A 12,909-nucleotide genomic window follows, 5' to 3' on the forward strand; every position below is an offset into this window, starting at 1 on the left:
AGCGAGTAAATCCCAGCGTCACACGTGGTCAGGAGCTCTCAGAGTCTCACCTGGTAAAAACGCGTTATGCCTTAACTGCCCGGACTCTCACCGTAGTTCTCATATTATGTGTGGAGCGCTCCATATTTCAAAGAGATGGATTTTCCATATATGAGTAAGTGGGTTCTAGACTCTGTAAATGACTGCCAATTCTACCTGAGGGGAGCGCTGTAAGCTACCACGTGGGACGCCAGGATTCACTCGCTGCAATATAGGTACGATTACCCATGCTGGAGAGAGCGAAAGACACTGTAAGCTACCACGTGGGATGCCACGGGAACAACATTTTGTTACCTTCAAACAGATAGTAGAGATTCTCAAATATCATTGAGTAAACTGTGTCTTATACAATAAACAAGAGGTCACAAGACCAGCAAACTGTGAATACAAAGGAGTCATCTAATTACAAACTGATACAAAGTATCTATTGGAACGGTCTGCTGGTCTATATTGGACATAATATTAATGAGCGCACTGTGAATGTAAACGAACTATACATCTATACTAAGTGTCCACTGGGACTGTTCGCCTGTCTCATTTTATTATATGCATATACAGTACAGACCAAAAGTTTGGACACCTTCTCATTCAGAGTTTTCTTTATTTTCATGACTATGAAGGCATCAAAACTATGAATTAACACATGTGGAATTATATACATAACAGACAAGTGTGAAACAACTGAAAATATGTCATATTCTAGGTTCTTCAAAGTAGCCACCTTTTGCTTTGATTACTGCTTTGCACACTCTTGGCATTCTCTTAATGAGCTTCAAGAGGTAGTCCCCTGAAATGGTCTTCCAACAGTCTTGAAGGAGTTCCCAGAGATGCTTAGCACTTGTTGGCCCTTTTGCCTTCACTCTGCGGTCCAGCTCACCCCAAACCATCTCGATCGGGTTCAGGTCCGGTGACTGTGGAGCCCAGGTCATCTGGCGCAGCACCCCATCACTCTCCTTCATGGTCAAATAGCCCTTTCTTTCAAAGTTTTCCCAATTTTTCGGCTGACTGACCTTCATTTCTTAAAGTAATGATGGCCACTCGTTTTTCTTTACTTAGCTGCTTTTTTCTTGCCATAATACAAATTCTAACAGTCTATTCAGTAGGACTATCAGCTGTGTATCCACCTGAATTCTCCTCAACGCCACTGATGGTCCCAACCCCATTTATAAGGCAAGAAATCCCACTTATTAAACCTGACAGGGCACACCTGTGAAGTGAAAACCATTTCAGGGGACTACTTCTTGAAGCTCATCAAGAGAATGCCAAGAGTGTGCAAAGCAGTAATCAAAGCAAAATGTGGCTACTTTGAAGAACCTGGAATATGACATATTTTCAGATGTTTCACACTTGTTTGTTATGTATATAATTCCACATGTGTTAATTCATAGTTTTGATGCCTTCATAGTCATGAAAATAAAGAAAACTCTTTGAATGAGAAGGTGTGTCCAAACTTTTGGTCTGTACTGTACATCTTTTTTTTGGCAAGCAAGAGTGAATATATTTGTCCCTCACCGTTTGCTCTGTAGGGGGTGAAGACAAATTTTTGGTTCACCACATACATTTCAGTATATTCTAACGCTGGGGTTGAATTTTTTTTATATATATTTTTTTTATATTTCTGATATTCTTATCCGAACATTTGTTTTGATCATTAAGTGTACAGGGAGTGCAGAATTATTAGGCAAGTTGTATTTTTTGAGGATTAATTTTATTATTGAACAACAACCATGTTCTCAATGAACCCAAAAAACTCATTAATATCAAAGCTGAATATTTTTGGAAGTAGTTTTTAGTTTGTTTTTAGTTTTAGCTATTTTAGGGGGATATCTGTGTGTGCAGGTGACTATTACTGTGCATAATTATTAGGCAACTTAACAAAAAACAAATATATACCCATTTCAATAATTTATTTTTACCAGTGAAACCAATATAACATCTCAACATTCACAAATATACATTTCTGACATTCAAAAACAAAACAGTGACCAATATAGCCACCTTTTTTTTAGCAAGGACACTCAAAAGCCTGCCATCCATGGATTCTGTTAGTGTTTTGATCTGTTCACCATCAACATTGCGTGCAGCAGCAACCACAGCCTCCTAGACACTGTTCAGAGAGGTGTACTGTTTTCCCTCCTTGTAAATCTCACATTTGATGATGGACCACAGGTTCTCAATGGGGTTCAGATCAGGTGAACAAGGAGGCCATGTCATTAGATTTTCTTCTTTTATACCCTTTCTTGCCAGCCACGCTGTGGAGTACTTGGACGCGTGTGATGGAGCATTGTCCTGCATGAAAATCATGTTTTTCTTGAAGGATGCAGACTTCTTCCTGTACCACTGCTTGAAGAAGGTGTCTTCCAGAAACTGGCAGTAGGACTGAGAGTTGAGCTTGACTCCATCCTCAACCCGAAAAGGCCCCACAAGCTCATCTTTGATGATACCAGCCCAAACCAGTACTCCACCTCCACCTTGCTGGCGTCTGAGTCGGACTGGAGCTCTCTGCCCTTTACCAATCCAGCCACGGGCCCATCCATCTGGCCCATCAAGACTCACTCTCATTTCATCAGTCCATAAAACCTTAGAAAAATCAGTCTTGAGATATTTCTTGGCCCAGTCTTGACGTTTCAGCTTGTGTGTCTTGTTCAGTGGTGGTCGTCTTTCAGCCTTTCTTACCTTGGCCATGTCTCTGAGTATTGCACACCTTGTGCTTTTGGGCACTCCAGTGATGTTGCAGCTCTGAAATATGGCCAAACTGGTGGCAAGTGGCATCTTGGCAGCTGCACGCTTGACTTTTCTCAGTTCATGGGCAGTTATTTTGCGCCTTGGTTTTTCCACACGCTTCTTGCGACCCTGTTGACTATTTTGAATGAAATGCTTGATTGTTCGATGATCACGCTTCAGAAGCTTTGCAATTTTAAGAGTGCTGCATCCCTCTGCAAGATATCTCACTATTTTTGACTTTTCTGAGCCTGTCAAGTCCTTCTTTTGACCCATTTTGCCAAAGGAAAGGAAGTTGCCTAATAATTATGCACACCTGATATAGGGTGTTGATGTCATTAGACCACACCCCTTCTCATTACAGAGATGCACATCACCTAATATGCTTAATTGGTAGTAGGCTTTCGAGCCTATACAGCTTGGAGTAAGACAACATGCATAAAGAGGATGATGTGGTCAAAATACTCATTTGCCTAATAATTCTGCACGCAGTGTATATGTGAATGACATAAATTAGACATCTCTGGGTTACCCCAAATGAAGTGTGCCTGTCTATAGCTATAATTTAATTATCCTGGTTTGACAGAAGGCGAGTCAAAAAGCCAGAGCGCCTTATCCACAGCAAATAAGGAGGTGAGCCGCTAAATCAAACAAAGTGCTATTCATTGTTGAAATAATACCGCCATACAATTAAAGGAGTTGTCTGGGTTCAGAGCTGAACCTGGACATACCCATATTTTCACCAAGGCAGTCCCCCTGAGGCTCGGAGCATCTAATGCGTGATCTAGCGCAGGGCAAGGGCTCTTTTGTTTACAATAACACACTGCCGGGCGGAAGCTTCCTCCCGGCAGTGTGTTCAGTCACGTCACCGGCTCTGATGGGCGTGCTTTAGCGCTGCCCTAGCCGTTTTACTGGCTAGGGCAGCACTAAAGCCCGCTCATCAGTTCCGGTGACGTCACCGGGCTTCCTGGCAGCCCCATGGAGAGCCCGGTTCGTCACCGGAACTCCTGAAAATGCCTTTGCCCTGCGCGATTTAGCGCAGGGCAAAGGAGAGCATCGGGGCATGAACTGCTCAGATGCTTATCTTGGTGGGGCTGCCGGGGTGAAAATGGAGGGATGTCTGGGTTCAGCTCTGAACCCGGAAAACCCCTTTAACATACCAAACCGTGCCTGACAGCACAGCATATGGGGGAAAGGGGCACTTTCCAATATAATGCCAGTCCTGATAGTGAGAGACATGAAGAAAATGATGGCTAGAATGGAGGAGGACTGGTCATATATAGCACCATGGGGACACATGGGATGGTATCAGGTAAGACAATAACGTGTGGGTCAGGACTGGCATCAGAGTAAGAAGAGCGGATTAACATGTACGGCAGACATGGCGGAAGACTGCAGGCTGGCTGTTTTGGGTGGGTGTCAGGCAAGGGTGTTGCAGTAGTCCACCTGGGCTGTGATAAAAGCATGGACTAGTATTGTGCATCATCTTCTACATCAGGAAGTGGATGGCGGTGAGAGTCCGGAGGAGACAGACAGGAGAAATAGCCCTCAGGAGGTGTCATCTATATACATAGCACCCAGTGGTCATACACTCGTATGAGGCATGGCACATCCCCTGGTGCCATATAACCATCAGTGACTGGTATCTACTCCGCCACAACTGGTGTTCTCTCATAATCACGTGGTCGTCTCCAGGATCTGCGCCATCTCCTTACATAACGGACTCTTCTCCATGTGAAGAAATTCCTGCTCTTAGCTCAGGAAATACCAGGAGACTCCGCACATGTGTCCGAGCGAGAAATCTGACAACCAGACCCCGGGCTTATACAGCCACATGTTATATAACTGAGGAGAGGGAACTAAGCTGAAATATCACTCTACAAGTCTATCTGCCCAGGTTATACCAGCTGTACATATATAATTATACAGGAAATACCCGGGTTATACCAGCATGGTCCATATCACTATATGCAAGGAGATGTATAACTTATACCAGCTGTACATATATAATTATATACAGGAGATGCCCGGGTTATACCAGCATGGTCCATATCACTGTATACAAGAAGATGTATAACTTATACCAGCTGTACATATATAATTATACAGGAAATACCCGGGTTATACCAGCATGGTCCATACCACTATATAGAAGATAAAGGATACTGCGTATTATAAAAGGCCACAAACTCACCTTTCCTTGTTGATCTCATTGCCTGCATCTCTGGTGTGAAAAATCATTGTGTATCTGGCAATTTCTGGAGGAGGCCGAACAACCGCCATCTTTTCAAATTCTACCCTGTAAGAATAAAAGATGTAAGAGCCAATGTACCCCCAAGAAAATGTAAACTAGGGTAGTATTATAGTAGTTATATTCTTGTACATAGGAGCAGTATTATAGTAGTTATATTATTGTACATAGGAGCAGTATTATAGTAGTTATATTCTTGTACATAGGAGGCAGTATTATAGTAGTTATATTCTTGTACACAGGAGGCAGTATTATAGTAGTTATATTCTTGTACATAGGAGGAGTATTATAGTAGTTATATTCTTGTACATAGAAGGCAGTAATATAGTAGTTATATTCTTGTACATAGGAGCAGTGTTATAGTAGTTATATTCTTGTACATAGGAGCAGTATTATAGTAGTTATATTCCTGTACATAGGAGCAGTATTATAGTAGTTATATTCCTGTACATAGGAGGCAGTATTATAGTAGTTATATTCTTGTACAAAGGGGCAGTATTATAGTAGTTATATTCTTGTACATAGGGGCAGTATTATAGTAGTTATATTCTTGTACATAGGAGCAGTATTATAGTAGTTATATTCTTGTACATAGGAGCAGTATTATAGTAGTTATATTCTTGTACATAGGAGCAGTATTATAGTAGTTATATTCTTGTACATAGGAGGCAGTATTATAGTAGTTATATTCTTGTACATAGGAGCAGTATTATAGTAGTTATATTCTTGTACATAGGAGCTGTATTATAGTAGTTATATTCTTGTACATAGGAAGCAGTATTATAGTAGTTATATTCTTGTACATAGGAAGCAGTATTATAGTAGTTATATTCCTGTACATAGGAGGCAGTATTATAGTAATTATATTCTTGTACATAGGAGCAGTATTATAGTAGTTATATTCTTGTACATAGGAGGCAGTATTATAGTAGTTATATTCCTGTACATAGGAGCTGTATTATAGTAGTTATATTCTTGTACATAGGAAGCAGTATTATAGTAGTTATATTCTTGTACATAGGAGCAGTATTATAGTAGTTATATTCTTGTACATAGGAAGCAGTATTATAGTAGTTATATTCTTGTACATAGGAGCAGTATTATAGTAGTTATATTCTTGTACATAGGAGGCAGTATTATAGTAGTTATATTCTTGTACATAGGAGGCAGTATTATAGTAGTTATATTCTTGTACATAGGAGCAGTATTATAGTAGTTATATCCTTGTACATAGGAGGAAGTATTAGAGTAGTTATATTCTTGTACACAGGAGCAGTATTATAGTAGTTATATTCTTGTACATAGGAGCAGTATTATTGTAGTTATATTCTTGTACATAGGAGCAGTATTATAGTAGTTATAACCTTGTACATAGGAGCAGTATTATAGTAGTTATATTCTTGTATATAGGAGCAGAATTATAGTAGTTATATTCTTGTACATAGGAGGCAGTATTATAGTAGTTATAGTCTTGTACATAAGAGCAGTAGTATAGTAGTTATATTCTTGTACATAGGAGCAGAATTATAGTAGTTATATTCTTGTATATAGGAGGCAGTATTATAGTAGTTATATTCTTGTACATAGGAGGAGTATTATAGTAGTTATATTCCTGTACATAGGAGCAGTATTATAGTAGTTATATTCTTGTACATAGGAGCAGTATTATTGTAGTTATATTCTTGTACATAGGAGCAGTATTATAGTAGTTATAACCTTGTACATAGGAGCAGTATTATAGTAGTTATATTCTTGTATATAGGAGCAGAATTATAGTAGTTATATTCTTGTATATAGGAGGCAGTATTATAGTAGTTATAGTCTTGTACATAAGAGCAGTAGTATAGTAGTTATGTTCTTGTACATAGGAGCAGTATAATAGTAGTTATATTCTTGTACATAGGAGGCAGTATTATAGTAGTTATATTCTTGTACATAGGAGCAGTATTATAGTAGTTATATTCCTGTACATAGGAGCCAGTATTATAGTAGTTATATTCCTGTACATAGGAGCAGTATTATAGTAGTTATATTCTTGTACATAGGAGCAGTATTATAGTAGTTATATTTTCGTACATAGGAGCAGTATTATAGTAGTTATATTCTTGTACATAGGAGCAGTATTATAGTAGTTATATTCTTGTACATAGGAGCAGTATTATAGTAGTTATATTCTTGTACATAGGAGCAGTATTATAGTATATACAGGGTGGGCCATTTATATGGATACACCTTAATAAAATGGGAATGGTTGGTGATATTAACTTCCTGTTTGTGGCACATTAGTATATGTGAGGGGGGAAACTTTTCAAGATGGGTGGTGACCATTGCGGCCATTTTGAATCCAACTTTTGTTTTTTCAATAGGAAGAGGGTCATGTGACACATCAAACTTATTGGGAATTTCACAAGAAAAACAATGGTGTGCTTGGTTTTAACGTAACTTTATTCTTTCATGAGTTATTTACAAGTTTCTGACCACTTATAAAATGTGTTCAATGTGCTGCCCATTGTGTTGGATTGTCAATGCAACCCTCTTCTCCCACTCTTCACACACCGATAGCAACACCGCAGGAGAAATGCTAGCACAGGTGTCCAGTATCCGTAGTTTCAGGTGCTGCACACCTCGTATCTACACAGCATAGACAATTCAGGATTTTCCTAATTTATGACGTAAAGTCATGATTTTATGAAAGACACGGAGGCGAGTATTTGCTTAACTCTTTCTTTACTGAGAATATAGCAGCAAAGACAACTGAAGAAAAAATCATCAGAGTAACCATGGTAACAACTCCACCCCCCATAGCCCCTATATAAGGCGCATCACTGGACAGACACTTCCTCTTTCTTTGTGGACTTCAACTGTCGAGAACTTGGAACCTGGAACCATCAACAACAGCCGGAACGTTGACTGAGGAAAGAAACCAAACCAAACTGCAGGGAGGTGAGCACCTGGAACCGTTGGTCAAAGGCGAACAACCTGGAGACATCTGACAGAAGGCAATCAACCTGGAGGGAAAATGAGAAATCATGGTAATATAGTAATCAGTATCAGTATCCGGATCCGAGAACTTAAACACGGATCAATAAATAAAAGAAAAAATAAATAAACAATACAGAAATACGTCAAGATAAAACAAGCGATAGTTAAAATACTATAAATCCGTGGGATGGGTAAAAGAATTAACGGGTGGGAAATACTCGCCTCCGTGTCTTTCATAAAATCATGACTTTACGTCATAAATTAGGAAAATCCTGAATTTTATATCAAGACACGGAGGCTCATATTTGCTAGTTTAAAGCTGAGCAATCACCGAAGAAAAAGCATGCGGAACAGGTCTAAAATAGAACTCTCTAAAGGTAGAGACCCGGGACCAATCCGCCAGCCTTAAAACATCCTCCAATCGAGCACCAGCTATGGACATAGATGTAGCCGCTGCCCCGCGCACCGAATGCGCGGTAAAAATGGATGTGTCAATACCCGAAAGGGACAAGATCCACTTAACCCAACGGGACAGAGTGACACTGGTAACCGGAGAAAAGGGGCGACGGAAGGAAATGAACAGCTGAGGAGCATTTCCATCGCGGAAAGGCAGAGTGCGAGCCTCATACTCCCGCAAGCAAGCCACCGGACATAACTGCAGAGATGAAGGAAAAGATGGATAAGAAACAGACTTAATACCCGTTTTTGTACGTCTAGAAATATTGAACAGAACCCCGTCCGGAGTAAAATAGCGTGCGTCCAGATCTAGAGCTCGGACGTCCGAGACCCGTTTGCACGAAATCAAGCAAAAAAGGGTTACTAATTTTGCCGAAAGTTGACGAAGAGACAACAAGGAATTGGAAGGCCAAGATTCCAGAAACCTGAGAACTGTAGCAACATCCCAGGTGGAAGTAAAACGAGGCCTGGGAGGCCGAGCTAACCGGCAACCGCGCAACAGTCTGCACACTAAAGGATGTTGGCCGGCGGGAAAACCGTCAAAACCGGCATGCCTGGAAGAGATGGCAGAACGGTACACGTTGAGAGTACGGAAAACCTTCCCTGTCTCAAAAAGTGAAGTGAGGAATTGAAGAATCTCCGTTACAGGAGCCTGTACGGGATCCAAGTCCCGTGGATCGCACCAACGACACCAGACGTCCCATGAGGCATGATAGGCTCGTCTAGTGCCCGGAGCCCATGCAGATTCCAACAGCTGCCTAGTCGCTGCCGAAAAACTTGAGGAATCCCAGGAACCCCTGAGATCCGACAAGCGAGAAGAAGAAGCGATCCGTCTAGAAGTAGAGGGTGAGGACGACCGTACGGATCGAGGAGAAGCCGAGGAAAAGACGGTAAGATCCGAGGCTCCTCTGACAAAAGGTTCAATAACTGGGGAAACCAAGACTGGGTCCTCCAATATGGAACTATCAAGACCAACTGAGCCTGTTGGTGACAAACGTGAGCAAGCACCCGTGGGATGAGTGCGAACGGAGGGAAGGCGTAGAGAAGAGAATCCCCCCAGGGCTGGAGGAAGGCATCCACCGCTTCTGCCTCCGGGTCCGGACGCCAACTGAAGAATCTGGGGAGTTGAGCGTTCAAACGGGACGCGAATAAATCGATGGATAACGGGCCCCAAAGATATAGAATATCTTGGAAAACCGTCGAATCCAACTTCCAGTCGCTGGAATCTGAAAGACAGCGAGAACTCCAGTCGGCCAAAGTGTTGTGGAGTCCTGGAAGGTACTCGGCCACAACCGATATTCCCCTGGAAAGGCAAAATTCCCAAAAGTCTTTGGCTAGAGAACATAGAACCCTGGAACGTGTCCCACCCAGGCAGTTCACATAACGGACAGCCGAAATATTGTCCATCCGTAAACGAATACATGCTCGAACCGAGTCCTGTGCAAAGCTGCGGATCGCAAAGGATCCCGCTAGGAGCTCGAGAGCATTGATATGTAAATGTAGTTCGTCCGGGGACCATGCTCCTCCCGTGGATATCCCCTGACAATGGGCTCCCCAGCCCAAGAGACTGGCGTCTGATTCGATGACCAGGTCTGGACGTGGGCCAAAAATAGCACGGCCGTTCCACACTGCTAAATTGTGGATCCACCACACTAACTCGTCTCTGGTTTCCGAATCTAAAACCAGAGTGTCTGAGTATGAGGCCCCCGCTCTGAGGTGAGCGATCTTGAGCCTCTGAAGAGCTCGATAGTGGAGAGGAGCTGGGAAGATCGCCTGGATGGATGAAGAAAGAAGACCTATCAGACGAGCTAACTGACGAAGGGAGACCTGTGGGAGGGCGAGAGAATGACGAATCTCTTTGCGGATCGCCTTGACTTTGACTGCAGGCAAGCTGAGCGTTAGCCTCCCAGAATCTATGGTAAACCCTAGAAACTCTATGGACGTGGCCGGAATGAGGCAAGACTTCTCCAGATTGAGAATAAATCCTAAGTCTTGAAGAAGGTTCTTGGTCAACCTCAGGTGACCAAGCAGAAGGAGAGGACTCTGGGCCATAATCAGGATGTCGTCCAAATAAATGATCAGACGAATCCCCCTGCCTCTGAGCCAGGCCACTACTGGTTTCATGAGTTTTGTAAAGCACCATGGTGCGGAGGATAGGCCAAACGGGAGGCAAGTAAAGCGCCAGACTTGGTCTTTCCAAAGAAATTGAAGAAGGCTGCGGGATGTTGGGGCCACCGGGACTGTGAGATATGCATCCTTCAGGTCTAATTTTACGAACCAGTCTCCTGGTTGAAGCATATCCCTCAACAGATGGATGCCCTCCATCTTGAAATGTCTGTACCGAACGAAGACATTCAAGTGCTTGAGGTTTATGACTGGACGAAATTGGCCACCCTTTTTCTGGACCAGGAAGATATTGCTTAGTATTCCTGAAAGAGGGTCGGGAGATAATTCTATTGCCTGTTTCTGGAAAAGAGATGCAAGCTCCGCATCCAAGAGGGACTGGGTTAGGTTTGAGCAAGGGAAATTCTGAATGTGAGGGAGATTCCTTGGGGTGGACACCAACTCGATGATGAACCCCTGAACCGTGGATAGGACCCACTGATCTGAGGTTATCCTTGACCACGCATGGGAAAAGAGACGGAGTCTTCCCCCAACCTGATGAGAAATGGGATATGACATACAGCGATGACTTACCATATGGGCGTCTGGATCCTGGAGCGCCTCGGAAACCTCTGGAGCGGGAAAAACCTCCTCGTGACGGGAAGAAGGTTGGCTGGTATTTGGAGTCCTGAAGGGACTGACGATAATTAAAGGAGCCTCTGCCTGTGCCTCTGGACTGGAAATTGGAGCGGCCGGACAGTCGGCCCCTGAGACTGCCGGCCCTGGAGGAAAAACGAGGCTGGAAAACACGGCGCATTGAGCTTTGCGCCTTATCCAGAGCCGTAAAGGCTCCTACATATTTGCCGAGCTCCTTAATGAAAGGATCCCCGAAAAGAAGGCCCTGAGCTTCTTTACCTGATTCAGATAGGGACAAATTGGCTAGCTTGGGTTCAATTTTCATTAAAATAGCTTTCCTTCTCTCAATGGCAATGGAAGTATTCACGTTGCCTATCAAACAAATGGCTCTCTGTGCCCAGCCACTAAGGTCGTCAGGATCTACCTGCGTGCCGGCCATTCTAGCAGACTCTGCTAAATCAAGAATTTTGGCGAGAGGGCCAGTGACATCCAGAAGCTTATCTTGACATGCCTTTAAGGCAGAGTCAAGCCCCTTACGTGGGTTAAACCCAGACTTGGCCAGGAATTGGACCACCTTCGGGTCAACGCTAGGTGTTTCACAAATCCTGTTAGGGATAAGGGGGCGAGGGCATTCAGCCCGAAGCTTGCTGCGGGCCTCTTTGGATAGAGGCGTGCGGATTCTAGCTTCTAAATACTGGGTCACATGGGTGGCGGGAAGCCACTCGGAGGACCGTGGGTGATGCAACTGGTCCGGGTTAAAAAGGGGGTCCCCCATAGGATCAATAACTGCGTCTTTGACGTCTGACGTGGGATCAGCTATAACACCCGTTGCCAGAGACGGGCCTTCAAATGCAGGGTCAACCGCAATATCATTTAAATCATCCCCTGAATGATTGGACCAATTTTCAAAAGCCTCCTCAACAGACTCTGCGTCTGAATCAGAAACCGGATCCGGAAGAGCCCGGGCGGTTTTCCATAATCGTGCCCTTTCTGCCGGGCGCGGGTTAGCTCTTTTACGCGACTTATTCGCGCAGTCAATTGATGGAACAGAGCCATCATTCATGAGTGTTCTGGAGGCAGGAGGGGGCATAGTAGAAACAGGGTGAGCCATGAGAGCTTGTGAGATTGATTGAGTCAGAGAAGCTGACATGGTCCCCATTGCAGCGACTATAGCATCAGATATAGATTGCTGCAGGCCAGAAGCCTGAGCCACAGGGGCAGAGGACTCATTAACTCTGTGAGGAGTGGGGGGAGGTACCTGACCTGAGTGTCTATCCTGAGTAGAAACAGCTGGGGAGGCAGGAACAGTAGACATAATGAACAGTAATACTGAGGGAGTTAGTCACCCCAACAGTAAACGCCGATGTGAGAGAGCAAAAAACACAGTAGTGAAGCACAGGAGAAACGCCGGAGGCACTGAGGGAACAACGGACTAGAGGGGGAGTGGCTAAAACAAGCCTACACCTCCCCAGTGTAAGGGCCAATGAGCGGAGCGTCAGGGAAGATGACGTCCGCAAATCTCGCCCAAAATCGCGAGATCTCGGCGCCGGAGAGACTAAGATAAGACTGCAGCCGAAATCCCGCACCTCGCGAGACTAGAAAGCGCGCGAAGGCCGGGACCAGGGAGAAGAAGGTAAGGAGAAGGAGGGGGGGGAAGAGAAAATGGCCGCAAGACCTCCCAGAGTACGGAGGGAAGTGCAGAGAGCCAGGATGAGGGAAAA

At 43.8% G+C, this 12,909-nt stretch overlaps 1 protein-coding gene across 7 annotated transcripts in view; it reads right to left on the reverse strand.

The window, feature by feature from the left end:
• Positions 1 to 12,909, reverse strand: part of B4GALT4 (beta-1,4-galactosyltransferase 4) — a 94,065-nt gene that overhangs the window by 3,482 nt on the left and 77,674 nt on the right. For all 7 annotated transcript variants that reach the window (XM_040422915.1, XM_040422914.1, XM_040422913.1 and 4 more), the window contains exon 6: positions 4,955 to 5,059. In XM_040422915.1, coding sequence (XP_040278849.1) covers positions 4,955 to 5,059 — 105 coding nt within the window. The remainder of the gene's footprint in view (positions 1 to 4,954; positions 5,060 to 12,909) is intronic.

This window comes from Bufo bufo, chromosome 3 (assembly GCF_905171765.1).
Source record: "Bufo bufo chromosome 3, aBufBuf1.1, whole genome shotgun sequence".
Lineage (NCBI taxonomy): Eukaryota > Metazoa > Chordata > Amphibia > Anura > Bufonidae > Bufo > Bufo bufo.